The 26457-nt window shown below is 49.0% G+C and overlaps 1 protein-coding gene and 1 pseudogene across 1 annotated transcript in view; one reads left to right on the forward strand and one right to left on the reverse strand.

The window, feature by feature from the left end:
• Window positions 1-20706, reverse strand: part of arhgap23b (Rho GTPase activating protein 23b) — a 65133-nt gene extending 44427 nt beyond the window's left edge. The window contains exons 1-7 of the mRNA XM_056257400.1: window positions 20669-20706; window positions 20060-20099; window positions 19186-19323; window positions 18765-19085; window positions 9178-9239; window positions 8996-9105; window positions 8765-8877 (exon numbers count right to left, since the gene is read on the reverse strand). Of these exons, the coding sequence (XP_056113375.1) occupies window positions 8765-8877; window positions 8996-9105; window positions 9178-9239; window positions 18765-19085; window positions 19186-19323; window positions 20060-20099; window positions 20669-20706 (822 nt within the window). The remainder of the gene's footprint in view (window positions 1-8764; window positions 8878-8995; window positions 9106-9177; window positions 9240-18764; window positions 19086-19185; window positions 19324-20059; window positions 20100-20668) is intronic.
• LOC130090928 (5S ribosomal RNA) lies at window positions 1161-1277 on the forward strand (annotated as a pseudogene).
• Window positions 20707-26457: the final 5751 nt, after the last annotated feature.

The raw sequence follows: 26457 nt of genomic DNA on the forward strand, positions 1-26457 counted from the left end.
AAGCCCGCGATGCGGCTTCTTCTGCCCGTGTTCAGGACCCGATGCTTGTGCTGTCTGCCTCCGAGGAGGTGGATGTGCTCAGCATCGAGGCGGATGATCGTGAACCAGACACGCCGGTTCACGTTCACGCCTATGAGGAGCTTATCGAGGTTGTGACTCGTGCTGTGGCCAGACTCAACATCAGCTGGCCACATGATGTGCAGGAAGCTCAGAATAAGAGCAAGTTAATAAGAGCACAACGTTTCTGGGCATGGTGTGGGATTCGGTTACAATGTGGGCACAAATGTCTCCCGCGCGTATCGAGTCTATTCTGGCGATGGTGTCCGGGATAAAGCTAGGCCAGGCCATCACTGTAAAGCGATTTCAAAGAATGCTAGGCCTCATGGCAGCGGCATCCAACATTATTCCTTTGGGCCTTCTACACATGAGGCCCCTTCAGTGGTGGCTGAAAGCCAATGGGTTTTCCCCCAAGGGGAATCCGTTCCATATGATCAGAGTAACGTGCAGATGCCTTCGTTCTCTAGTAATATGGAAGAAACCTTGGTTCCTGTCCCAAGGGCCAGTGTTAGGAGCATCATGTCGCCGGAAGTCCGTTTCGACAGATGCCTCCCTCACGGGTTGGGGCGCGGTCATGGAAGGCCGCTTTGCCAGGGGTCTGTGGCAGGACCATCATCATTCTTGGCATATAAATTGCCTGGAGATGTTTGCTGTGTTCAGGGCTCTGAGGAGCTTCCTCCCAGATGTCAAGGGTTACCATGTCCTGATACGATCGGACAATACATCAGTGGTAGCTTATCTGAACCGACGAGGGGGACTCAGATCGCGCCTTCAGTCCAGATTAGCGCATCAGATAATCCTTTGGTCCCAAGGGAAACTATTGTCTATCAGAGCAATGTACGTTCCGGGGGTTCAGAATCAGGGAGCAGACATCCTGTCGAGGCAGGGGCTGAGGCCCGGTGAATGGAGACTTCACCCAGATGTGGTGAAGTTGATATGGGAGAGGTTTGGACCAATGGAAGTTCTCCCTCACACATCCAGCCCCACTGGGGTTGGATGCCATGGTCCAGGCCTGGCCGAGGCTACGCCTGTATGCTTTTCCCCCGATCGCTCTGCTCCCGGGAGTCCTGGAGAGGGTCCGTCAGGAGGGCATCAGTCTTCTTGCCAGCAGCCATATCACCCTGTAGCCCAAGACTGGTTGCCCACTGAAGCTAAGCAGGGCTGAGCCTGGTTAGTACCTGGATGGGAGACCTCCTGAGAAAACCAGGTTGCTGCTGGAAGAGGTGTTAGTGAGGCCAGTAGGGGGCGCTCACCCTGTGGACTGTGTGGGTCCTAACGCCCCAGTATAGTGACGGGGACACTATACTGTCAAAGAGCACCGTCCTTCGGATGAGACGTTAAACCGAGGCCCTGACTCTCTGTGGTCATTAAAAAAATCCCATGGCACTTCTCGTAAAGAGTAGGGGTGTAACCCCGGTGTCCTGGCCACATTCCACCAATTGGCCCCTGCCAATCATGGCCTCCTAATAATCCCCATCCACTGAATTGGCTCTATCACTCTCTCTCCTCTCCAACTATAGCTGGTGTGTGGTGAGCGCACTGGCGCCGTTGTACTGTGGCTTTGAGGAGAGAACCCCTGATATGATTGTAAAGCGCTTTGGGTGTACAGTAGTACATATGAAACCGCTATATAAAATGCCTCATTCATTCATTCATTCATTCTTCTGGTAGCCCCGGTGTGGCCGGCCCGAGTATGGTTTTCAGACATAATTTCACTCGTGATAGCTCCGCTGTGGCAGATTCCTCTGAGGAGGGATCTGTTGTCTCAGGCGGAGGGCACAATATTCCACCCTCGCCCAGAGCTGTGGAAACTGTGGGTCTGGCCCCTGAGGGGGTTCAGTACCTAAATGCTGGTCTATCAGCCGGGGTGGTTGAAACCATACTTAGCTCTAGGGCTCCGTCTACTAGGAGATTATATGGCCTCAAGTGGAATGTGTTTTCCACTTGGTGTAGAGAACATGAGTTAGATCCAGTTAACTGCCCGGTGGCTTCAGTTCTGAAGTTTCTTCAAGATCGTTTCTCTGCGGGTCTCTCCCCTTCCACACTTAAGGTGTACGTGGCTGCCATTGCGGCTTTCCATGCACCACTGAGTGATGGGCCTCTGGGGAGGCACCAGCTGGTCATTCGTTTTCTCCGTGGTACATGGAGGATGAGACCGACGACCAGGTCCAGGGTTCCGGCCTGGGACCTGGCGGTGGTTCTCGAAGGGTTATCCCTGGCCCCCTTCGAACCCCTTCAGTCGGCTTCGCCCAAGGACCTGACGTTCAAGATGGCTTTTCTCTTAGCTGTTACCTCTTTAAAGAGGGTCGGAGATCTTCAAGCCCTGGCAGTAACACCAGCCTGCTTGGAGTTTGCCCCTGGCGGAGTTAAGGACATTCTGCACCCGAGACCTGGCTATGTGCCTAAGGTGCCTTCTAACACGGCACGGTCCATGGTCCTGCAGGCATTTCATCCTCCACCTCATGCGTTGGCAGAAGAAGAGAGGCTCCATTTGCTCTGCCCTGTCAGAGCTTTGAGCATTTACCTCGAGAGGTCCTCTTCTTGGAGGAGGTCGGACCAACTGTTAGTGTGTTTTGGGTCACCTAAGAAGGGGCTCCCTGCATCCAAACAAACCATTAGTAATTGGATTGTTCAGGCTATTGCCTCGGCCTACAAGGTGCGCAGTTTGCCTTCACTTTTGGCCATAAGGGCTCATTCTACTTCAGGCATGGCATCCTCTAGGGCCCTCCACTCGGGAGTGCCCCTCCAGAAGATCTGTGAGGCAGCCGGTTGGGCTACCCCGCACACTTTTATCAGGTTTTATAGTCTGCACCTCCTTAGTACGCCTGGCGCACATGTGCTCTCATCCTAGCTGAGTGCCTGAGATCAGTTTCACTCTAGGGCAGGCCTTTTTCGGTGCGTGGCCTAGTGGGCATTCGTTCCCCAAAGAGTCGTTTTCAACGACGCAGTGCGAGTTCCCTCGAAAGGGAACGTCTCGGGTTATGACTATAACCCTTGTTCCCTGAGAAGGGAACGAGACACTGCGTCGTCCTGCCACGCTCCTCAATGCCTGAGAGCGGCTTGCTTCATCGCTAGGCTAATGTGTGTGTGTGCCGGCGTCGCTTTTATGCATCCGGTTATGCCGTCACATGTTACGTCATGACGCAACACCAATCAGGATTGGAATAGTTTCATTCATACTTCAGAGGCGCACGCTAAGGGAGCGTCCCCAAAGAGTCGTTTTCAATGACGCAGTGTCTCGTTCCCTTCTCAGGGAACAAGGGTTATAATCATAACCCGAGACGTTCTCTTGCTTGCTTTGACTTCCATCAAGAGGGTAGGAGACCCGCGCCCCTCAACTGGATAGTGGATGCCATCGTCTTGGCGTACCAAACCCAAGGCGCACCATGCCCCCTCGGGTTGAGAGCCCACTCCACTAGGAGAGTTGCCGCCCACCCCAATATTAAAAGGTAGCTACTCTGTGGAGTTGTGAAAAAAAACGAATGTACATGTTTACATTCATTCTCAAGGTCTAACAAATATGTGGAAAGCATTTCCATCCCCATTAATGGTAAATTAATATTGTGATAAATAATAATAATAATAATAATAATAATAATAATAAATTATTTCTTCAGCACATTTAAACACAACACGAGTTGACCAAAGTGCTTTACAGAATCCACATTTCAATAATGTTAAAACAGACATAGATGGCTACAAATCATTCAGAACCACATATAGCTAAAAACAATTAAAAGCAACAGTAAACAGATATGTCTTCAACATAGACTTAAAACCTTCAATGGAATCGCAAGACTTGATGTAAACAGGGAGACCATTCCAAAGCCTCGGTGCAGCCACCGAGAAAGCTCGATCTCCCTTAGTTTTCAGGCGAGATTTCGTAACCTTTAACAATAAGCTTTGCGATGATCTTAATGGTCTGGAGGTGCAGTGATGCTGCAAGAGCTCGGAGATATAGACAGGGGCTTGTCCGTGTAGACCCTTATAAACCATTAAAAGGACCTTATATTGCACCCTAAACTCCACCGGGAGCCAGTGTAAAGAGGCCAGAACTGGAGTGATACTAGAATATTTACTGGTCCCAGTCAGCAATCTGGCCACTGCATTCTGCACTAGTTGCAGACGCGCCAGGGACTTTTTGGACACACCCAAATACAGGGAATTGCAATAATCTAATATGGACGAGATAAAAGCATGGATGACGGTTTCCATATCTTTAGTAGACAAAAAGCCTTTCATTCTGGCAATCCCTCTTAGCTGAAAAAAGCTACCCTTCACCACCGCATTTATCTGTTTATCAAATTTTAATTCGGCGTCAAAGATCACTCCGAGGTTTCTAACTTGAGTCTTAACATTGGAGAGTGCCAAGCTCCTCGGAAAGCTGTTCAGCTAACTTCGGTGGGCCGAACACCACCACTTCATATTTTGATTCGTTCAGCTGAAGGAAATTGTCTGCCATCCATTGTTTTATCTCATCCAAGCAATTGAACAACGCTGACCCTTTAGACTTATCCTCAGAGTTCAAAGGCAAATACAACTGGGTATCGTCAGCATAACAATGGTATGCCACTCCATGTCTCTGACAGATTAAACCCAGGGGGAGCATATATAATGAAAATAGGACTGGGCCAAGGCATGAGCCTTGAGGCACCCCACAGACAACAGGGCAAACAGAAGAGGTAGAGGTCCCTATTTCCACCGCAACTGTCCTCCCCTGAAGATTTGAGACAAACCAGGATAGCACATACCCCCCAATACCCACCCACTTACTCAATCGTTCAAGAAGAATCCCGTGGTCCACCATGTCAAAGGCCGCACTAAGATCCAGTGATACTAGCGCTGTGCAATTCCCTGAATCCACCGATAACAACAGATCATTCGATACTTTAAGAAGGGCAGTTTCTGTACTGTTTTGCGATCTAAAACCTGACTGAAAAGTATAAAAAATATTATTTTTGTTTAAAAAAGTAGAGAGTTGCTTAAGTACCATCTTCTCCAGCAATTTCGATAAGAAAGGTAACTTAGAAATTGGTCTGTAATCGCTTAACACAGAGGGGTCTAAACTCGTTTTCTTTAAAAGCGGTTGTACAAGAGCGTGTTTAAAATAAGATGGCACTATCTCCTTTGTAAGACTCTGGTTAACTAAAACTGTAATAGTGGGCCCCACCGCATCCCACACCTGAATCAACAAACGAGGCGGTAAAATATCCAGCGAACAAAAAGCTGGCTTCATGTGTAGGACAATATCCAGCAAATCATCCAAAGAAACCGGCTCAAATCAGCACACCCCGAGCACACAAATCGAGTGATGGTTCCAGGCTACCTTGGGCACTGACAGAATTCACAATGCCGGCTCTGATCATTGTGATCTTGTCCATAAAAAACTGAGCGAACTTTCCACAGGCACGCTCAAAACCAAAGGGGCTGGCAGGACTCATCACAGAATTAATCACACGGAATAAAATTTTTGGGCTATGCTGATTTTTAGAGATTAGGTCCGAGAAATGTTTCTCCTTAGCCGCTTTTACGAACTGTTGATAAGATAGCATACGCTCTCTTAGAATCTCGTAAGAGACCTGCAGTTTGTCCTTCAACCATTTCCTCTCTGCCTGCCTCCATAATTGCCTCAACAATCGACTCTCATCATTAAGCCAGGGCTGGGATACAGTTTTTGCTTTTACCTGTCTCCAGGGGGCAATACAATCCAATATATGGTTGCACTCCGTATTAAAATCTAACACACGTTCCTCTACACTCTGGTTTAAATCATTGAGTTTATTTGCTAACTTGTGGGCATTGTACTGTTCTGAAAACCTAAAAGCTGATGCAGCATTTATTGCCCGGGCACGACGGCCCACTGTCCCTGGTCCCGCAATCCGCCTGGCAATAGTGACATTAAACGATATAACAAAGTGATCTGAGAACCCCAAGTTCTCTATAGTCAGATCACCCACCGGGACACCCCAGGACAAAACTAAATCCAGAGTGTGCCCCTGTTTATGTGTTGCACCGGCCACCGATTGCGTAAGGTTAAAGGAATCCAACAATAACAGGAAATCTTGAACTAAGGGCTTCTCAGGGCAACAGATATGAATATTAAAATCACCTAATATAACAAGATTGTCATCACAAGTCATCATACAGGATAAGAACTCAGAAAACTCCCTTATAAATTCCTTGTTAAAAATGGGAGGTCTATAAATTATTGCAAATGTGACCGGCTTAATCAGGTCGACTTTAAATACTTGTACTTAAAAACTAACATAATTATCAATCGACACCAGCCTACATTTCAGAGAGTTCTTAAAAATTGACGCAATCCTTTTTTTCTGGAGCACGTCTCTAAACTTAAAAAAAAAAAACTCAGCTAATACTATTCACCCAGACATGAGCAATATATGTTTATGATCATTTAAGTTTGTACTTTTAAATTATCTAATTTAAAACTAAGATAAATATTCTCCGTTTATGTAATCTATATAAAAAGAGAGAGGTGTCAGCCGTTCTCATTATCGTTCTCTCAGCTCATTATTTTCCTAATGTGACACGCCCACGGAGACCGCGCGCTATTCAAACGCTAATGATCTGAAGCAACACATTGAGACGTGTAAACGCCCACATATCAACTCGGTAAACACACTATATTTAGTCAGATTAATGTACTGTCGTCTTGCGCGGCTGTGAGGAATAATCCTGGGACATTTACCTACCTCAGAACGAGTGCTGGTTTATTTTCACTTCGAGGAGCGAGCTGAACTGTAAGTGTTTTATTCTTGTGCTTTGTTCTAATCGCGATATAGAATAACGTTAGTGTCTGTAAATGCAAAAATAGCCTACTGTTTAAATTTGAATCATGTTTCTGTGTGTGTGTGTGTGTGTGTGTGTGTGTGTGTGTGTGTGTGTGTGTGTGTGTGTGTGTGTGTGTGACTAGTTGTTTAATAGATTATAAAGTTTTAACTCTAAAATAGACATCAAATAAGCTTTTGTTAGCAGTTTCTGCTCATATGTTAATATATAGTATGTTTTGTCAATAAACTAATCAACTAAGATGTTATAGGCTAGTGTTTGTTCCAATGCAATCTATATCAAAATAATGAATCCTTAACTTTGAAATATGTATGATAAAATGTATATGTCCTACTAAGACAGTTATGGAAAAAGACAATTTTCTTTTCAAGATGTTTCCAACTCTAACTTTGAACCAATTCTGTAGAATGGCCAAATAACCTATTTGAACAGGATTTGTTTCCAGGTATGACTAAAAATGTGCTTTTGACTTTCATTTATATTTTGATTTTATATATATATATATATGTATATGTATATGTATATGTATGTATGTATGTATGTATGTATGTGTGTGTGTGTGTGTGTGTGTGTGTGTATATTGTCCTTGCATTCTTTCTTGTGTGACACACCTGAATGAAAGGCTCATTAATATGCGGGTCGTCTTTGTCTTCTCAACCACCTAATTATTCACAATGGGGTTGGGCCGTTCACGCCCATTCGCATATTGCCTTGGATAACAAAAAAATGTTTTTCACAATTTAAAAGAATCTATTGTGTTATGTGAATAATTAGACAGGATGATTTTCACATCATTTTGAAGCCAGAACTCGAAGCGACAACATCCATTAGTCAAAAGTCTTGTGGACACATATTTAGTATGTGTTTTGTGGTCTTATTTCAGCAACTTTCATTTTTATTTTTTTCAATAACCACGCATAAACATTATTCTCTTAAAAATACAAACATGTATATACATGTTGCTCACATATTATGGTAGCCCCGTTTGTGCTATATAGAGTGAATTTGCACCTTTGCCATTAACATGTTTATAAATAACTGAAAAAAGCACAAATGTCAGTGCATGTCAAAACATCCCAAGGGCCCCAAAAACACCTTGGTCCCCAGAGGGTTAATGATTGTACCTTGGGCCGGCTCACTTCGATTACAAGGGATAGGTGCATATTCCAGGAACCGGAGATTCTCAGGGTTACTCCCTCTCTTCCTGAAACGCCGATGCGAGTCTTTGATCCCCGCTGACCACACCCAGCGCCGAGGAGAGACCACAACCAGGTAAGAGACCCTTTCGTCCCAACGACACGACAATAGATGCCAGGAAGATGGGTCGAAGAAATCCACCGCTAAGCCCGTAGACATACACAGACAAGCCGCTGATGCACGCGCTATCGCACACGCCCGTCTCCGTGTCACAGCCACACCCGCTCGCTTGCCTCGTCTCCTATTCCGTTTCCTTCTGTTGCGACAAAGATCTGATAGTCCACACAGGTAAACCGAAGCGCGTTCAGATAATGGGGGATTGCAAGACCACTGACCACCTGTATAGCCTCTGCAAACATCCACCGCCGACTCTTGAAGACTCAGAAGAAAGTTACGCTCATATACAAGAAGAGAGCTGGCTCTCTGTACCAGCAGTACTAAGAGGAGGATTATAACATAGAGGACAAACAAAGACCGAAGGCATGCCGAGTGAATCATAGGCCTTGGATAAACCAAGGCCTGTGATTATTGTCTTGGATAAACACACACACACATAAATACACACATAAATATCTAGATCGAATGATCTGGAAAAAAATATTGAGATAATACATTTTCCCATATCGCCCAGCTCTACCCGGAAGTATTTTCTCATAATTTAGTTAATGAAAACAAGCACTAGTTCACAACTCTTGCTGACCTTATTATTGGCAGCAGGCAGGCAGTCCTCCAGCCTCACTCCAAAAGCTTTTGGACCCGTTTTCTTTCCTTTTTTCATGATGTTAATGCCCCATGGTGCCTTAGTACTGTCATCTGTTAGAGATGGAGAAAGAGATGAGACAGATCTGAAAGATGCAAATGCAGACCAGAGAGTGGGCAAAGGAGCAGGGCTTAGCGTCTAAGCCTATTTGTCATGGTTCAGAGAGTTCACCTTTCCCTGGGGCTCGGTTCACACCTGACGTGTTTTCAGTTTTAGAGAGAAGGAAAGGTGGCATCATCCGATGAATCCTAGGAGAAGTGTCTAGCTTGTTGCCTGTTGGACTGCAAAACGAAAGAGATAAGACTACCACACTCACCATTCTATAAGTATGATTAAGTAGGCAAGATAATCACCTCTGTTTCCTATAATCATTCAGTTTCTTATTAATTAGAGCCTGTCTGGAGAAGCCCAGTTCCTGTTAGGGTGTCAAATATTTTAGAGTGAATTTACTGTACATTGCTGGATACTAGCTGCTGTACTTTCATAGCCATTTTTACAGTCATAGTTCTACAGTTTATTTTATTTAAAGTAAGTTAAAAACAGCAGGAAATCACTATGATATAGAATCACAATGTTTATCTGTGTCTGCATTACAGTTATTATTTGTGTAGTTATAGTACATATTAATTAGGGATGCACCGAATCCAGGATTCGGATTCGGATTCGGCCGAATATTGGGCTTTTTAACGGGGTTCGGTTTCTGCCGAACCTCAGAATTTTTTTCCACCGAACCGAACCCTAGGCTTGCACTACGCGCGCTACGTCGAAGTCACCGATCAGTGAATGACATCAAAGTACCGCGTGAACGAATAGAGAGCAGACGGCTCCATATGCTTTTGAATTGCTCTCGCGGTACTTTGATGTCATAAACTGATCTGTCTGTGCAGCGCCGGTTCAAGTCGAACAAGCCTGTAGTGTAACGCGTTGTGTCAGGAAGAAAAATAGGGATAGCTCACAGCTAAAGTTATTGCAGAGGCCAGACAGACTCACGGAGGCGATTGGCATCTCACAACTCGCACTTTATTCCACAATCGAACTTGTGTAACTGTCTGTCACACGTTCTACGTTCCACAGCGTTACTTAACAAAATAAGGTAAAAATGAGCATCAAACAGAAATAACCCGCATACATGGGCATGTGTTCGAGGCGCACGGCACAAACAATACGGACTGCAGACAGTTCAACAGGAGCGCGCAGTTCTTAAAGGTGCCACACCTTATTTCCAGTCGTTACAGTAGGTGCACCGTTCGAATGCAGTAGGCTGTGAGAAAGTGAAAATGGAACTCGTGAGCAGAAAAAGTGTTGTTTGGCAGTACTTTCAGTGAAAAGAAGGCAATTCAAGTCGAGCTACGTGTTCAATTTGCAATGCCGATTTGTCTCATGGTGGCAAGGACTCTAAACAATAGGCTACACAACATCGCCGCTGTTAAAATGCATAATGTTGCTTATTCTTTTTTTTTTTTTACAGTTATAAAAGTAAAAGTAGTGTTTATTATTTACAGTAATAAAATAAAATGAAAAATCCACTTTGTTTACTTCATTAATGTGTTTACTGTGTTAATGGACTGAGGATGAGAGTAGGATTCGGTATTCGGTTTCGGATTCGGCAGAATCTTAACCAGTGGATTCGGTATTCGGCCGAACCCCACAAATCTGGATTCGGTGCATCCCTAATATTAATACTATGATGTGTGCGGCATAAATTATGTGATTACATTTCTGAATATTTTCTGTTTGATTTTGCTGTTTTGTTGTTACTTTTAGTTGCTGTTTTGTAATGTTTATTTTTCTAAGAACAGAGATGCCTAAACTTTTTAATATAAAGGGCCAAAAATCAAACTTATTTGAGGGTCGTGGGATGTATATATCAGGTAAAATAAGTATTGAACACGTCACCATTTTTCTCAGTAAATATATTTCTAAAGGTGCTATTGACATGAAATTTTCACCAGATGTTGGTACCAACCCATGCAATCCACACATGCAAAGAAATCAAACCATAGAGTTCCATAAATTAGGTTATGTGTAATAATGTTAAATGACACAGGGAAAAAGTATTGAACGCACTTTCTGAAATTTATTTAATACTTAAATAAATATGCTTAATACTTCAAGACGCTTCCTTTATGGAGAAACTAGTTGCATGCATTGCTCAGGTGTGATTTTGGCCCATTTTTCCACACAAACAGTCTTAAAATCTTGAAGGTTCCGTGGGACTCTTCTATAAACTCTAATCTTTAGTTCCCTTTCAGTCGTTCACGTTCGACGTAGTCGATGTCGACTGAATGGGATCACGCCAGGGAGCCAGTCATCTTCAAGTACTATTGAAACGAGCCAATGGAATTGGCGTGCGTGACTTGCATCACACACTCCGCCCCCGCGGCGCAGGTATAAATACGGAAGTGGATGCATGCACTAGTTAACTTTCGCTTCGGAAGCCGATCGTTTGATGTCTCTGAAGAGTGCTGTTGTTTACAACGAGCGAGTGTGTCGGTGTTCTTCTGGAAGACTCTCCCAGTGCTGGTGGTTCTACAGCGGGAGTGCAGCGGTGATCGCGAGCTTCTGAGCTCTCAACTGCTGTTTTAACAGCATAATTTCGGTGTTTTTGTTGACAGTTGGTTAGAGGGCAAAGAAGTGAGTGCTTCACTGTTTCAGTTCACTGTTCAGTGTTGGCGCGGTCATTCCCCTGTGTGCTCCGGCACTGGTGATGGGTCCCATTTCCTGAAAGAGCAACACGGGTGCGATTGCATCTGTGCATTTCTGGATGCGGTCGTTCCCTGTCCCCCTCTGACGGTCACAATGGTTGCATCACATGTTTGAAGAGTGTGTCTATGTATATGTAAATATTAGGGCTGGGCAAGTTAACACGTTATTATCGCGTTAACTGCCGATATTAATTAAATTATTATTTCCTGCATAATTTAATTAATGCCGACAATTTTTTTATCGCACGTTAACGCAGTTTTTTTTTTATTATTATTTTGAAAGTCCGTTGCACACTGGCTCGGAATACACATAGGCCTACAGTCAAACCATGGATCACAGGAGGGGTGGGATGTTGGTCAGCCAGCAAATAACCCACCCAAACAAGCAGTGGAGAGGCCTTGGCAGGTTCTCTCAGGTGAACAGAAAGGGAGACAGCGCTCCGCAAGTGAATGACAGGCGCTCTATGGATAGTAACCATGGCAACGGCTTCTGTGCGCTACGCAGCTGTAGCCTTTTTAACTTAAATTAAAATTATACATAACTTCACCTGATAGGCCTGCGTTTAGTTTAGCGGAGATGCTCTGCCATGTGAATTCCCTTCTGTTGATGACGTCCTAATAACTATTTAGATTGTGGAAACTCACAAACAGCGAGCCGAGTATCAGTCTCTCTTCCAATAATTTGTGCTGCACGTCGTGTAGCTACAAAAAGTTAGGCTATAGACAATTCAACTTCGGCAGCGGGAGGGCGCGGGCGCGTGCGTGAGGCGAGCATGACCGCAACAGTTTCACAGGAACGCACCCGCTTGTCGCTGCACCTGTGCTCGACGACTTCACCTCACTCTAGGCTGATTTATAATTCTGCGTCGGCCATACGCCGGAGCCTCTATGCTATAGACTACGCGTTGGTTTTTATTTATACTTCTGCGTCGTTGTCCCCCTTGACGCGCAATTACACATGCAGAGGGAGCTTGCGGTACGCGTAGAATTGACGCATTGTTACAATTTTGGAGAGGTGCACGTAAAGGTACGCGCGCTACACACAGCAGGTACGTAGCTACGGCGTGAGTTCAACGCAGAAGTATAAATTGGGCTTTACATTTGTTTACATTTGATGAATCACAATAACTTCATGCGATTAATCGCGATAAAAAAATGTAATCGTTGCCCAGCACTAGTAAATATGTATATATATATGTGTGTGTGTGTGTATATATATTCAGCACGCTGACGCAGCTTTTGTGTATTGTTCATGTTCTTATTGCGAGAACATGATTATCGCGGTGTTGAGATCGAGACTAGTCTTCATGCGTGAAGGTGGAGTCCCCATTACCACGCCCCGCTACGGCACCGTGTGGGATGGGTGATCAGAGGATCATAGTGAGGCTTCCCCGCCAATTAAGCAATCCCTGTGGGCCCCTCACTCCTCTATCACACCGCAGCCAGAGAAGCTCCCCGTTGAGCATGTTGGTCCCTCTGTAATGGACCAACCAGCCGTTTCATTTGGGGCCCCTCCAGAGGACAGGATGCTGATTGCAGCATCGGAGGGTCCAGAGCATCTGGAAATGATGACTCGGCTGCGTTATCTCTCTCTGGGAGTGTAACGTTGCCCAAGCCAGATCCAGAAATGTCAGATATGCTGAAACGGGCCGCCATGGCTGTCGGGCTCGAGTGGTATTTCGGGGCGGGCCGCGCTGGTTCTCAGCACGCCGCCCCAGTGCTTTTCTTTCCCAAAGTCCATGGAGAGCTACCAGGTTGTGGACGGCACCTTTCTCTGCCAGAAACTGCCTGAGTAGCTCCTCCCCCCTCACTATCCTTGACGGAGGAGCGGTGGTGGGTTACGTGGCTATCCCTCCAGTGGAAATGGTCTGTCGCGACACAGGTGCACCTGTGTCCAGCGGCCGCTGCCTTTTGGAAGGAGGATCCTCTTCTCCCCCCTAAGGCCTGTGATTTTTCATCCGTTAAAACGGACAGAGCTTACAAAGCCTGTGGGCAAGCCGCCTCCTCTTTGCATGTCATGGTGTTGCTACAGGTCTATCAGGCCAGGGCACTCATGGACATCCCAAGGGTAGCCCAGACCGTGCGCTCATAGGTGAGCTCTGCACTGCAACCGACCTTGTCATACGGGGCACAAGTGTTGTGGCGTGCGTGATCGGTCTGGCGATGTCCACTTTAGTGGTCCAGGAGCGCCCTCGTTGGCTCAGCCTGGTTGATATGGCGGGTGCGGACAAGGTTCGGTTCCTGGACTCCCCAATATCCCAGGTTGGGCTGTTCGGCGACGTGGTGGAGAACTGCGCCCAACAGTTCTCTGCCGCCCAAGCGCAAACGGAGGCCATCCGGCACATCCTGCCCCGGCAGCCAGCTGCTGCCTCCATCCCGCCGCCGGTGGCAGTTCCTCCGCCTGCTCGTCGCCGAGGGCGTCCCCCTGCCGCCACTCCTGCTGGGCCTCTGCAGCAGCCTCCACCAAGGCCTCAGCGTGGAGCCAGCCGCAGGCAGGCCGCCCAGCCTGTGTCAGACGCTGCCAATCCAGGTGGCAAGCGTAAGGACAAGCATCCCTGACATAGGCAACCCAGGGATGGGGGAACGAGCTCTTCAGATGGCTACTGTTCCGCCGCTGGCTCCCCTACTTAAAAGAAAGAGCAAATTCCTCTGTTCCTGGGTCCCAAGAGGGCCAGACTGGCGGTGTGCGACCCTGTAAAGCCGTGCGACCCTGTAAAGCCTTGCACCCCTCAGGCCCCTCTTGTATCGCCAGCCGGCAGCTGGGTGTGGTTCGAGGACCTGGTCACGCCTTCTCCCTGGCATCTTGGAGACAGGTAAGTGTTGTGCACCACACTCAGACACCGCTTCGGGCTGCCTTTGGGCCTTCCGAGCCGGGTCCCTGTCCTCTACCTCGCTGCCCCACTCCGGGTACGTCTCTGGTACCTCTGGTTCTCTGGCCCGGTTCGTAGAACCCTAAGATGCTTCCCAACCGGTCCAGCTGGCTCCTCCATACCAGCAGACTCACCGTGCGATCAATATCGCTCGGCGTCCGCCCAAGTTCAGTGCTATTCGCTACACCTCAGTGTTGAGCAAATGTGCTCCAGTCATGCATGTGGACACCGCAGTCCTACTGGCGAAGGACGCGATGGAGCCCAGCCGATATGAAGGCCGGCTTCTATGGTAAATGGTAAATGGACTGCATTTATATAGCGCTTTCAACAGACCCATGGCCACCAAAGCGCTTTACATATTGCCTCGCATTCACCCATTCATTCACTCATTTATACACCGACAGCGGTGTCATGCAAGGCGCCATCCAGCTCGTCGGGAGCAGCTGGGGTTAGGTGTCTTGCTCATGGACACCTCGACACTTGGTCAGGTGGAATCGGGGATTGAACCACCAACCTTCCGGTTTGTAGACAACCTACATGAACCACTGAGCCACTACCTTTGTCTATAGCCCGTACTTCATTGTACCCAAGATAGGTGGTGGGTTACGGCCATCTTGCACGTGTGACTCTTGTAACGGGCCCTTTTCTTAAGCCTCCGTTTAAGTTGCTAACACAGAGATAACTCCGTCCCCGAGGTTGGTCTGCAGAGTTTGACCTGAAGGACATGTACTTCAGATCTCTATCCTTCCGCACCACATGCCATGACTGTGTTCTTGCGTTCGAAGGTTCGAAGTAGCAGTACAAAGTCCTAGCCTTCGAGTGCTCCATAGCCAGTTGGGTCTTCAGGTCAACTGGGAAAGAGTAAACTCGCCCTCGGGCTAAGGATCTCTTTTCTGCTATGGTGGACTCGGTCCAACACGTCTCTTAAGAAGAGCGTGTCCGGTCGGTGCTTTACCGAAGTGAGAAAGGGTTCCACTGAAACTTTTCAGAGGCTCCTGGGGCATATGGCAAACGCAGCCGCACGGCTTCCTCCATATGAAGACCACTTCAGCACTGTCTTCACGGCCGAGTCCCGAGGTGGCCGTGGCAGAGCGACACGCTCCGTGTGACAATCACTCTGGCCTGCCGCCAAACTCTCAGCCCGTGATCAGTCCTTTTGTTTCTCTGGGCCAACGGCTCCTAGAACGAGTGTCCATCAATACCGGCTGAGGGGCCACGTACAAAGGACATGCAGTAACGGAGGTCTGGGCGGGCCTCCGACTGCATTGGCATCCATTGCCTCGAGTTGCTTGCTGTTCACCTCGCTTTTCACTCGTCAGTTCACTCGTCCCTTCGCCAGTTGTTTTTTTCTCCTGTCTGAGTGGACATCCCTCGACAGTCTTTTCTCCGCAGGCCCCCGCAGAAATGCGTTCCCCAAGGAGCCTTCTTGCACAAAACTGTGCTAAAGTCAGGGAGGAGATTGAGTAGGTCTTGCTAGTTACCCCTTATAGGCCCAACCAGACCTCTCCTCTCGACAGCCCTTCCTGACTCCTTTAACCTCTTGAGACTTATCTCTGGTGCTACTGCACTGCAGAGACCTCCCTTGAGCCCTGCAGGCAGTGAGTTAAAAATCCTGTTTTTAGAGAAACTCTTGCTAGTTACCCCTTATTGGCCCAACCAGACCTCTCCTCTCGACAGCCCTTCCTGACTCCTTTAACCTCTTGAGACTTATCTCTGGTGCTACTGCACTGCAGAGACCTCCCTTGAGCCCTGCAGGCAGTGAGTTAAAAATCCTGTTTTTAGAGAAACAGTTCTCCTGCTTGCTTGGTCTCTATCTAGAGGGTAGGGACTTGCACGCTTTTTCAGTCAACGAATCGTTCCTGGAATTCGGGCCGACTAACTCTCATGAAATCTGAGACCCCGGCCTGGATATGTGCCCAAGGTTCCTACCTCTCCTACAGGACCAGATGGTGAGCATGCAAGCGCTGCCCCGGAGGAGGCAGTCCCAGCCCTGGCTTTTCTCTGTCCGTACGCTCCATTGTGGTTATACGTGCTCAGAATGCAAAGCCTGGACCTCAGACCAGCTCGTCTGTTACAAAGACCAGCAGAAGGGAAGGCTATTTCCAAGCAGAGGTTGGCCCACTACATGTGGTTGCCTTCATCTTAGTGAGAAAGTTTTCCCAAGATGCACGAGCCCACCTGGGTGGTGAGCTCCTCCTAAGTGAGAGTATTGCTCCCTCCTAGGCGTTGGCACAGAGTGCCTCGCTAAACAGATGTTAAATAGAGTTGGGGGCTGGGCGACACCTATCACGTTCGCTAGAGAACTAGCGAACCGCTGCTTCCTATGGGCTCCCTTCACATGAAGCCAGTTTCACTGTAAGCCCAGTTCGAAGTGTCGGCTTGCTGCGCCATTCCCCTCCCATGGACTGGATATGTGCGGAATTCTTGCTCCAGTTGAGTTCCTCTTATTAGCCGAACCCTGTCGAGTTCCTCCATACCCTTCGGTAACCAACGTGGCGGAACGTCCGAAGACAGGCCTATCACTCGTATACACTGATGGAACCTGTGTTAGGTTGGGTCCATATGATGTGATCCCTCGGCAGAGCCGTCTCTGCCGTCACTGTTTGGTTGATCCTCCCCCCTGTTTTAGGCTGGAGTCATCCCAGGGACATTCCATATGTTGTACTGCCCGGTCTTCCGCCCAGTCCATGTGTGTACTCTCCACATGTTACCTTCCTTCGGGCAGGATGTGGCTTCCTCAGCATCCCTTCCTTCCATTGATAGGGTACGCTTTCCCAGTGGTCCTGTGGAACAGCAGAGATTTCACCGGCCTAAGCCCTGCCATCTCCGCCTCAAGTTGCGGGGGGATCCGGAGGCTTTGTCTAGGCGCTGGAAGGTGGCAGCACTAATGACATTTTCAATGGTGATCCCATTCAGTCGACGTTGACTACGTCGAACGTGAACGACTGAAAGAAAACTTCCCTTTCAGTCCCTTCGCCACTATTGCTGGACCACCGCTGACTCCGAGTTACGCTCAAAAAAGCAACTAGTGCGTGCATCCACTTCCGTATTTATACCCGCGCCGCGGGGTCGGAGTGTGTGATGCAAGTCACGCACGCCAATTCTACTGGCTCGTTTCAATAGTACTCGAAGATGACTGGCCCGCTGGCGTGATCCCATTCAGTCGACGTCGACTACGTCTCCGTTCCCTCCTTCAGGGAGCTGACTAACCATTCTTTCCATAGATTTTCAATTGGATTCAAGTCAGGTGATTGGCTGGCCCACTCTAGCAGCTTTATTTTCTTTCATGTGTTTGTGATCATTGTCGTGCTGAAATGTCCACCCTCGTTTCATCTTCATCATCCTGGTAGATGGCAGCAGATTTTTTATCAAGAATGTCTCTGTACATTTTCCCACTCATCCTTCCTTCAATTATATGTAGTTTGCCAGTACCATATGCTGAAAACCCACACCAAGATGTTCCCACCTCCAAACTTCACTGTTGGTATGGTGTTTTTGGGGTGATGTGCAGTGCTATTTCTCCTTCCAAACATGGTGTGTATTATGACATCCAAAGAGTTGCTCATCTGGATCTCATCTGACCAGACTATATTCTCCTAGTATTTCACAGGCTTGTCCAAATGTTGTGCAGCAAACTTTAAACAACCTTCAACATGCTTTTTCTTCAGCAATGGAGTCTTGCGTGGTGAGCGTGCATACAGGCCATGGTGGTTAAGTGCATTACTTATTGTTTTATTTGAAACAATTGTACCTGCTAATTCCAGGTCTTTCTGAAGCGGTCCACAAGTGGTCCTTTGCTCTTGGACAACTGTTCTAATAATTCTTTTCACTCCTCTGTCAGAAAGGAGTGCCAATTTTTTGGTGAAATTATGTTCTTTCCACTTCCAGATTCCACAATCCTTCTGTAACCAATGCCATCAGTATGTTTTGTAACAAAAAGGTTGCGGAGGTCTTGAGAGAGCTCTTTGCTTTTACCCATCATGAGATGTTTCTTGTGTAAAACCTTGCACTGACAAGGGGCAGGATTGCTTTCTAATTAATGATTGTCTTGCCTTTCCATGCCTTTTTGCACCTTCTTTTCTTCATGTGTTCAATACTTTTTCCCTCTGTCAATTAACATTATTACACATAACCTAATTTATAGACATCTATGGTTTGATTTTGTTTGCATGTATGGATTGCATGGGTTGTTACCAACATATGGTGAACATTTCATGTCAATAGCACCTTTAGAAATATATTTACTGAGAAAAATGGTGAAGTGTTCAATACTTATTTTACCACTCAAATCAAATGTTATTACTTTGGACCGCAGGCCCTGGTTTAAACATCTCTGTTCAAGAGTTTTTTCCCCCCTCAACAAACCCCATTGTCAGTCTTGCTGTTCTCTCTGATGACTCTGATCCAACTTAGCATGTCATCCCTGTCCTCCGCCTGCAGCAGGTACTCGCAGAAGTCCTGAGTAGTCAGTCGCAAGGTGTGTTTACGCTTTGTCTCACTGTATGCTATGTCAATCAAGCAGCCTCGAATGCTGATTGGCTGCTCATCTTCCCCTTGCCCGTTGCCGTGACCTCCTGCCCCGGCTGCGTGAAGCACCGCCTCCCGCTTATCCTTGTAGAGGAAAAGCGAGCGGGAGCGCAGCACACAGAAGACTCGTTTCCATGGCCGCATGCCACTGCCCACTTTCTAGATACAATGCAAAAATAGAGGTCTCAGACTAGCCCACAGAAGTACTTGGCTAAAATATAGTTACATGAGTAATTAGACAGATGCATTAGTGTCAGACCTTTCCCTTCTCAGTGAGAATCTGTTTATTATGCAGCCAGCCTTCTTTCCTGATATCAGTGACAGTGATGTTCCCCAGTTCAGAGGTGGAGTGACGTTTAGAGTGAGCTTCCTCTGCCGCTCGAAGGCTCTCTAGAGACTGGAAAAAAAAACAAGACATTACCGAAAAGACTCTTAAAGGAGTTGTTCACTTTAAAATTAAAATTAGCCCATGATTTACTCACCCTCAAGCCATCCTAGGTGTATATGACTTTCTTCTTTCAGATGAATACAATCTGAGTTATATTACTAAACACCCTGACGCTTCCGATGAGTTTGTGTAAGAAAAATATTCATATTTAACACGTTACAATGTAAAATTTTAGCTTCCGGCCAAACGGCCATTCTCAGTCTACTTGCCTATAAAGCACAACTTACGTAACTTATGACGTCGGAAGTAGTGTAGTGAGTCATGGCGTAGCATAAATATTGGCAGTACGTCGCATTACTCGAATAAGTTGCGCTTTAGACTTGCGTGCAATCCATATGTTTGTTTGTTTTTTAAATATGAATATTTTTCTTACACAAATTCATTGTTTTGCGTCAGAAGGCCTTTATTAACCCCCCGGAGCCATGTGGAGTTCTTATATAATGGCTGGATGCACTTTTTTGAGCTTCATTCTGATGGTTGCAATCCACTGCCATTACAAAGCTCGGAAGCATCAGGGTGTTTTTATTAATATAACTCAGATTGTATTCGTCTGAAAGAAGAAAGTCATATACACCTAGGATGGCTTGAGGATGAGTAAATCATGGGCTAATTTTCATTTTAAAATAAACTACTCCTTTAATGGATGAAGAATTACTGTAATTGAGGTTGGATAGAGAGAACTCACGCCATCTGTGAAAAAGCTTTTGACCCGTTTTGGTAGTCTCCTGTAAAAAAAAACAATTACAAAGAACGTCCTGGTTGCGTATGCAACCCACCGTTCCCTGAAGGAGGGAACGGAGGACGTAGTCGACGTCGACTGAAATGGGATCACGCTAGGGAGCCTATTGTCTTCGAGTAATTTAGAACGAGCCAATGCACATTGGCGTGTGAGATATGCATCTCACACTCCGCCCCGCGGCGCGGGTACAAATACGGAAGTAGATGCACGCACCATTGCTTTTCGCTGAGGAGCCGAGCGTAACTCGGAGTCAGCGGTGGTCCAGCGATTGTGGCAAGGGGACTACGTCCTCCGTTCCCTCCTTCAGGGAACGGTGGGTTGCATACGCAACCAGGACGTTCCCTTTCAGTCGTGAACGTCAGACGTAGTCGACGTCGACTGAAATGGGATCAACCATTGAAAACGCCACTAAAGCTGCCACCTTCCAGTGCCTAGACAAAAGCCTCCTGATCCTCCCGACCTTTTTAGCGGAAGAGGATAGGGCTTAGGCCAGGAAGTCACTGCTGTTCCACAAGACCCACTCAGTTAGACTTGGATAACACTGGGAAAGCGTACCCTGTACATGGAAGGAAGGGACGCTGCGGAAGCCACATCCTGCCCGAAGGGAGGTAACATGTGGAGAATACACATATGAACTGGGCGGAGACCGGGCAGTGCAACATATGGAAGGTCACTGGGGAGGCTCCAGCCTAGACAGGGGGGAGACTCAACCAGCCAATGACAGCAGAGCAGGCTCTGCCGAGGGAAGACACGGGCTCACCGTAGGGAGCCGTACCGTGGAAGAATACACATATGGGATCACCGTAGGGATCACAACATATGGACCCAGCCTAACACAGGTTCCACACTGCTTACGAGTGGTAGGCCTAACACCGGGCGTTCCGCCACGTCTGATGTCGGAGGGGTGCGGAGGAACTCAACAGGGTTCGGATAAGGGAACTCTACTGGAGCAAAATGGCGCACGTATCCAGTCCATAGGAGGGGAATGGCGCAGCAAGCCGACACTTCGAACCGGGCTCATGGTGAAACTGGCTTCATATGAAGGGAGCCCACGGGAAGCCGCGGTTCGACTTAGGTGTTGCCCAGCCCCCAACTCTAGAATATCTGTCAGCGAAGCACTCTGTGTCAACGCCTAGGTGGGAGCAACACTCATAAAAGAGGAGCTCACCACGTAAGTGGACATGAGTATCTCGGGATTTTCACCAAGATAAGGCAACCACATTCAGTGGGCCAACCTCGCTTGGAAACAGCCTTCCCTCTCTGCTGACTTCCTTAACAGATAAGAGCTGGTCTGAGGTCCTATGGCTTGCGTTCTGTACACGTATAACCGCGATGAAGCGGACGGACAGAGAAAGCCAGGGCTGGGTCTGCCTCCTCCGGGGCAGTGCTTGCAGGCTCACCACCTGGTCCCAGTTTAAGGGAGAGGTAGGAACCTTGGGCACATATCCAGGCCGGGGTCTCAGCTAATGAGAGTTAGCCGGCCCGAATTCCAGGCACAAGTCATTGACCGAAAGCGAGCAAGTCCCTACCCTCTAGTAGAGACAATGCGAGCAGGAGAACTGTAAAAAACAGATTTTTAACTCACTGCCCGCAGTGGCTCAGGGGTGGTCTCTGCAGTGCAGTAGCACCAGAGATAGGCCCAAGAGGATAAAGAGGGACGCAGGGATGACCCTTGCTCCCTCAGGAACCTGACGATCAGGACGTGCTTCCCATGCTTCTGCATATGATGTTCGTCATCATATTGAGGGTGAAGGAACAGCCTACTCCAACCCAACTTGCAGGAAAGAGAGCACTGAAATGACCGAACGCTCTCAGGATCTCCTCAGGAGAGAAGACTCATTCAATGAATAGGTTCCACTTCTAACTTAGCGAAGCACAACTGCCTTATCTTAAGGGGGTGCTTGCAGAAGTGATGGTCACTACCACATTATCCTTGTGGTAACCACCTGAACCTCCACGTCCATTTTTTTTTTTTTTTTTGAACGCGGGTGCCATCATGCCCCATCCCCAAAAAGTATTCAGGGGAAGTCAGGAAGGCTGTCGAGGGAACTAGATCTGGTTGGGCCAATAAGGGGCAACTATCAGACCTGTTCCACTCCTGACTTAGCACAGTAGGTGCAAGCGACCTGCGCACTGCTCAACACTAGATGTGAAAGTCACTGAGCTTCAGGAGCATCTCTGCTCAACACTTGAGTGTGATAAGTTCACTGAGCTCAGGAGCAACTCTGCTCAACACCTAAGTGTGATCATTCACTGAGCTTCAGGAGCATTTCTGCTCAACACCTGAGTGTGATGAAATTCACTGAGTTTCAGGAGCATTTCTGCTCAACACCTGAGTGTGATGAAAATCACTGAACTTGAGCAGCGCCAAGCGATAATGAATCGCATAGTCGCTTTCTTAGAAGGCTCACTGGGGAACGCATTTCTGCGGGGCCCCGGGGTCAGCTGAGAGCTAGTGTCTGTCCAAGGGATGTCTGCTCAGACAGAAACACAACTGGCAGAGGGACGAGTCCGGAGAGGCAACAGATGTAACTGTGCGGCCCCGAAGTGGTCCCTGCCCAGCTGGACCGCCAGGGGATGGAGTCTCCACTCTCCCTGGCCATAGCTGCCGTGAGGCTCGTTGGCGGCACGATTGAGCAGGCCGGAAGAATTTTATAGTGGAAAGAAGCAACCTCAGAAGCTTCTGACTCCAAGGAGGAGGTGACAGGCGAGTTATGACATGCGAGGGAAGCTTAGCGCAACGGTCGCGATGTTGTCTTTTCAGACCAGTACCAGCTAGCTGAGCAGTGGTGGCTCAAAGCGAGGTGAACTGACAACTCGAGGTAACAAATACCAATGCAGTCGGAGGTCGCCCAGGCCTCCGTTAAAGCATGCCCTTTGTACATGGCTCCTCAGTCAGTGTTAGTGGACCTGAAGGTCTAAACACGGGCTGAGAGTTTGGCGGCAGGCCGGGGTGATCTTTTAATCACACAGGGCGTGCCGCTCTGCCACGGTCACCTCGGGACTCGATCATAAAACTAGTGCTGAAGCGGTCTTCATATGGAGGAAGCCAAGCGACTGCGACTGCCATATGCCCCAAGAGCCTCTGAAAATTTTTTCAGTTGAACCCTTTCTCACTTCTAGCACTAGCCTAACACACTCTTTTGAGAGACGTGTTGGACCGAGTCCCTCTCCTGAACTGAAAAGAGATACTCAGCCCGTGGGCGAGATTAATCTCTCCCAGTTGACCTGAAGACCCAACTGGCTATGGAGCACTCGAAGGGTAGGACCTGTACGGATACTTCGTACCCTCGACGCCAGACACAGAATGTTCTGTGGAGCGGAGGATAGAAATCTGAAGTACTGTCCTTCAGGTCGAACGCTGCAGGCCATCCTTGGGGACGGAGCATTTGAAAATGCATCTCTGTGTTAGTAATTGAACGGAGGCTTTCGAAAAAGGGCCCGTTTCAACTGACACAGGTCCAAGGTGGCCATGACACACCACATATCTAGGGTACAATAAAGAACAGGTTAAAGAAACCGGTCTTCATATCGGCTGAGGAAGAGGCTACATCGCGTCCTTCGCCAGTAGGACTGTGACGTGCGCACACAGGCCAGGAGCAGTGCTCAACACGTAGGTGTGATAATTATCACTAATTCTAGGAGCATTAGCTCAACACCTAGGTGTGAAAAATATCACTGAGCCAGGGCGGAAGCCAAGCGAAATGAATCGCAAGCCGAGTCTGCTGGTAACTCAGGGCCAATGGAGCGGTAGGAAGCACTTTAGGCTTACACACACCATACCAGGGCCCAGAGACCACAGACGTACCCGAGGTGAGGCAGCGTGGTGGAGGACAGGGACCCGGCTCGGAAGGCCCGTGGGCGGCCCGAAGCGGGGTCTGAGTGTGCAGTGCAACACCTACCTGTCTCCACGGGACAGCAGGAGATGCGTGAGAAGGCGGATGACCGGGTCCTCGAACGCGTCGTGCTGCCGGCTGGCGAACAAGAGGGGGCTGAGGGGTGCAAGGCTGTTCCACAGGGTCGCACACCGCCAACCTCGCGCTCTTGGGACCCAGGGACGGAGGAATTCGCTCTTTGACAATTTGGGAACCACTGGACTCTGGGGAGCCAGTGGTGGAACGGTAACCATCTAAAGAGCTCGTCCCCCCAACCCTGGGTGGCCTGTCTCAGGGACACTGCCCCCTGGCTGGGCAGTGCCTGAGACAGACCGGGCGACCTGCCTGCTGCTGGCTCTACGCTGGGGCCTGAGTGAAGGCTGTTGCGGGGGCCCCGCGGAACCGGAGGCAGCGGCAGGGGGACGCCCTCGGCGACGGGCAGGCGGAGGAACTGTCACTGGCGGCGGGTGGAGGCAACAGCAGGCCGCCAGGACAGGGTGTGTCGAAAACCCTCCGTCTGCTCTTGGGCTGTGAAGAGCTGTTGGGTACAGCTCTCCACCGCGTCGCCGAACAGCCCAACCCGGGAAATTGGGGAGTCCAGGGACCGAACCTTGTCCGCATCCGCCATCTCAACCAGGCTGAGCCAATGATGGCGCTCCTGGACCACTAAAGTGGACATCGCTAGACCGACCGCGCACGCTGCGACACTCGTGCCCCGTAGGGCGAGGTCAGTGGCAGTGCGGAGCTCACTCATGAGCGCACGATCTAGACTACCCTCGTGCATGTCCATGCAAAGAGGAAGCAGCTTGCCCGCCAGCTTTGTGAGCTCTGACCGTCAAATCTGACGCGAGCTCACAGGCCTGCGAGGGGAGACGAGGATCCCCCGTCCAAAATGCAGCGGCCGTTGGACACAGGTGTGTTGCAAAAGACCGCTCCACTGGAGGGATAGCCTCATAACCCTTCACCGCTCCTCCCCTCAGGAACCTAACGATCAGGTCGTGCTTCCCCAAGGACTTACCATCAACAGCATCGTGATGTGCGGCAATAGCGGCAACATACACTTTAAGGGTGGAGGGAGACAGCCTTCGCTCCAACACATCTTGCAGGAAGGAAAGCACGGCTCTGATAGAGCATGATCGGGGGTTCTCCTCGTGAGAAGAACACCATTCAACGAATAGGTTCCACTTCAATGCATAGAGGCGCCTCGTAGAGGGAGCTCTAGCGGAAGTGATGGTGTCAACTACCGCCGGGGGTAGGTCACCTAGAACCTCCGCGTCCCGTCCAGGGACCAGACATGGAGCTTCCAGAGGTCTGGACGCGGGTGCCACAGGGTGCCCTGTCTCTGAGAGAGCAGGTCCTCTCTCAGAGGGATGGGCCAGGGAGGGGCTGTCGCGAGGAGCACTAGTTCCGGGAACCAGGTCCGGTTGGGCCAATACGGCGCAACTAACAAGACCTGCTCCTTGTCCTCCCTGACTTTGCACAAGGTCTGTGCCAGAAGGCTCACTGGGGGAAACGCATACTTGCGAAGACCCCGGGGCCAGCTGTGTGCCAGAGCATCCGTGCCGAGGGTCCCCTCGGTCAGGGAATAGAACAACTGGCAGTGAGACGTGTCCGGGGCGGCAAACAGATCTATCTGTGCGGTCCCGAAGCGCCTGAAAATCAGCTGGACCACCTGGGGATGGAGTCGCCATTCTCCCGGTAGCACCTGCTGCCGTGAGAGCTCGTCGGCTGTACGGTTGAGCAGGCCCGGAATGTAAACGGCACGAAGCGACCTCAGATGCTTCTGACTCCAAAGGAGGAGATGGCGGGCGAGTTGTGACATGCGGCGGGAGCGTAGACCACCCTGACGGTTGATGTACGCAACGGTCGCAGTGTTGTCTGTACGGACCAGTACATGCTTGCCTTGTAGCGACGTTTTGAAGCGGCCCAGCGCAAGATGTACTGCTAACAACTCGAGGCAGTTGATGTGCCAATGCAGTTGAGGCCCCATCCACAGACCTGAAGCTGCATGCCCGTTGTACGTGGCCCCCCAGCCGGTGATAGAGGCATCCGTGGAGACCACAGAGTGCCTGGACACTTGTTCTAGGGGAACACCTGCCCGCAGGAACAAAGGGTCCGACCACAAGCTGAGAGTTTGGTGACAGTGCGGGGTCACTGGAACCCGGCACGAGCCGCTCTGCCACGCCCATCTCGGGACTCGATCGTGAAGCCAGTGTTGGAGCGGTCTCATATGAAGCAATCCGAGCGGCGTTACCGCGGCTGCAGATGCCATATGCCCCAGGAGCCTCTGAAATAGTTTCAGTGGTGCCGCTGTTCTGCGTCTGAGCGTACTCACGCAGTTCAACACTGACTGGACGCGGGCCTCGGTGAGACGCGCTGTCATGTTGATTGAGTCCAACTCCATACCGAGAAAAGAGATCCTCTGCCCGGGGGTGAGTTTGCTCTTCTCCCAGTTGACCCGAAGCCCTA

This window comes from Rhinichthys klamathensis, unplaced genomic scaffold (assembly GCF_029890125.1).
Source record: "Rhinichthys klamathensis goyatoka isolate OS25496 unplaced genomic scaffold, OSU_Roscu_1.1 h1tg000001l_1, whole genome shotgun sequence".
Lineage (NCBI taxonomy): Eukaryota > Metazoa > Chordata > Actinopteri > Cypriniformes > Leuciscidae > Rhinichthys > Rhinichthys klamathensis.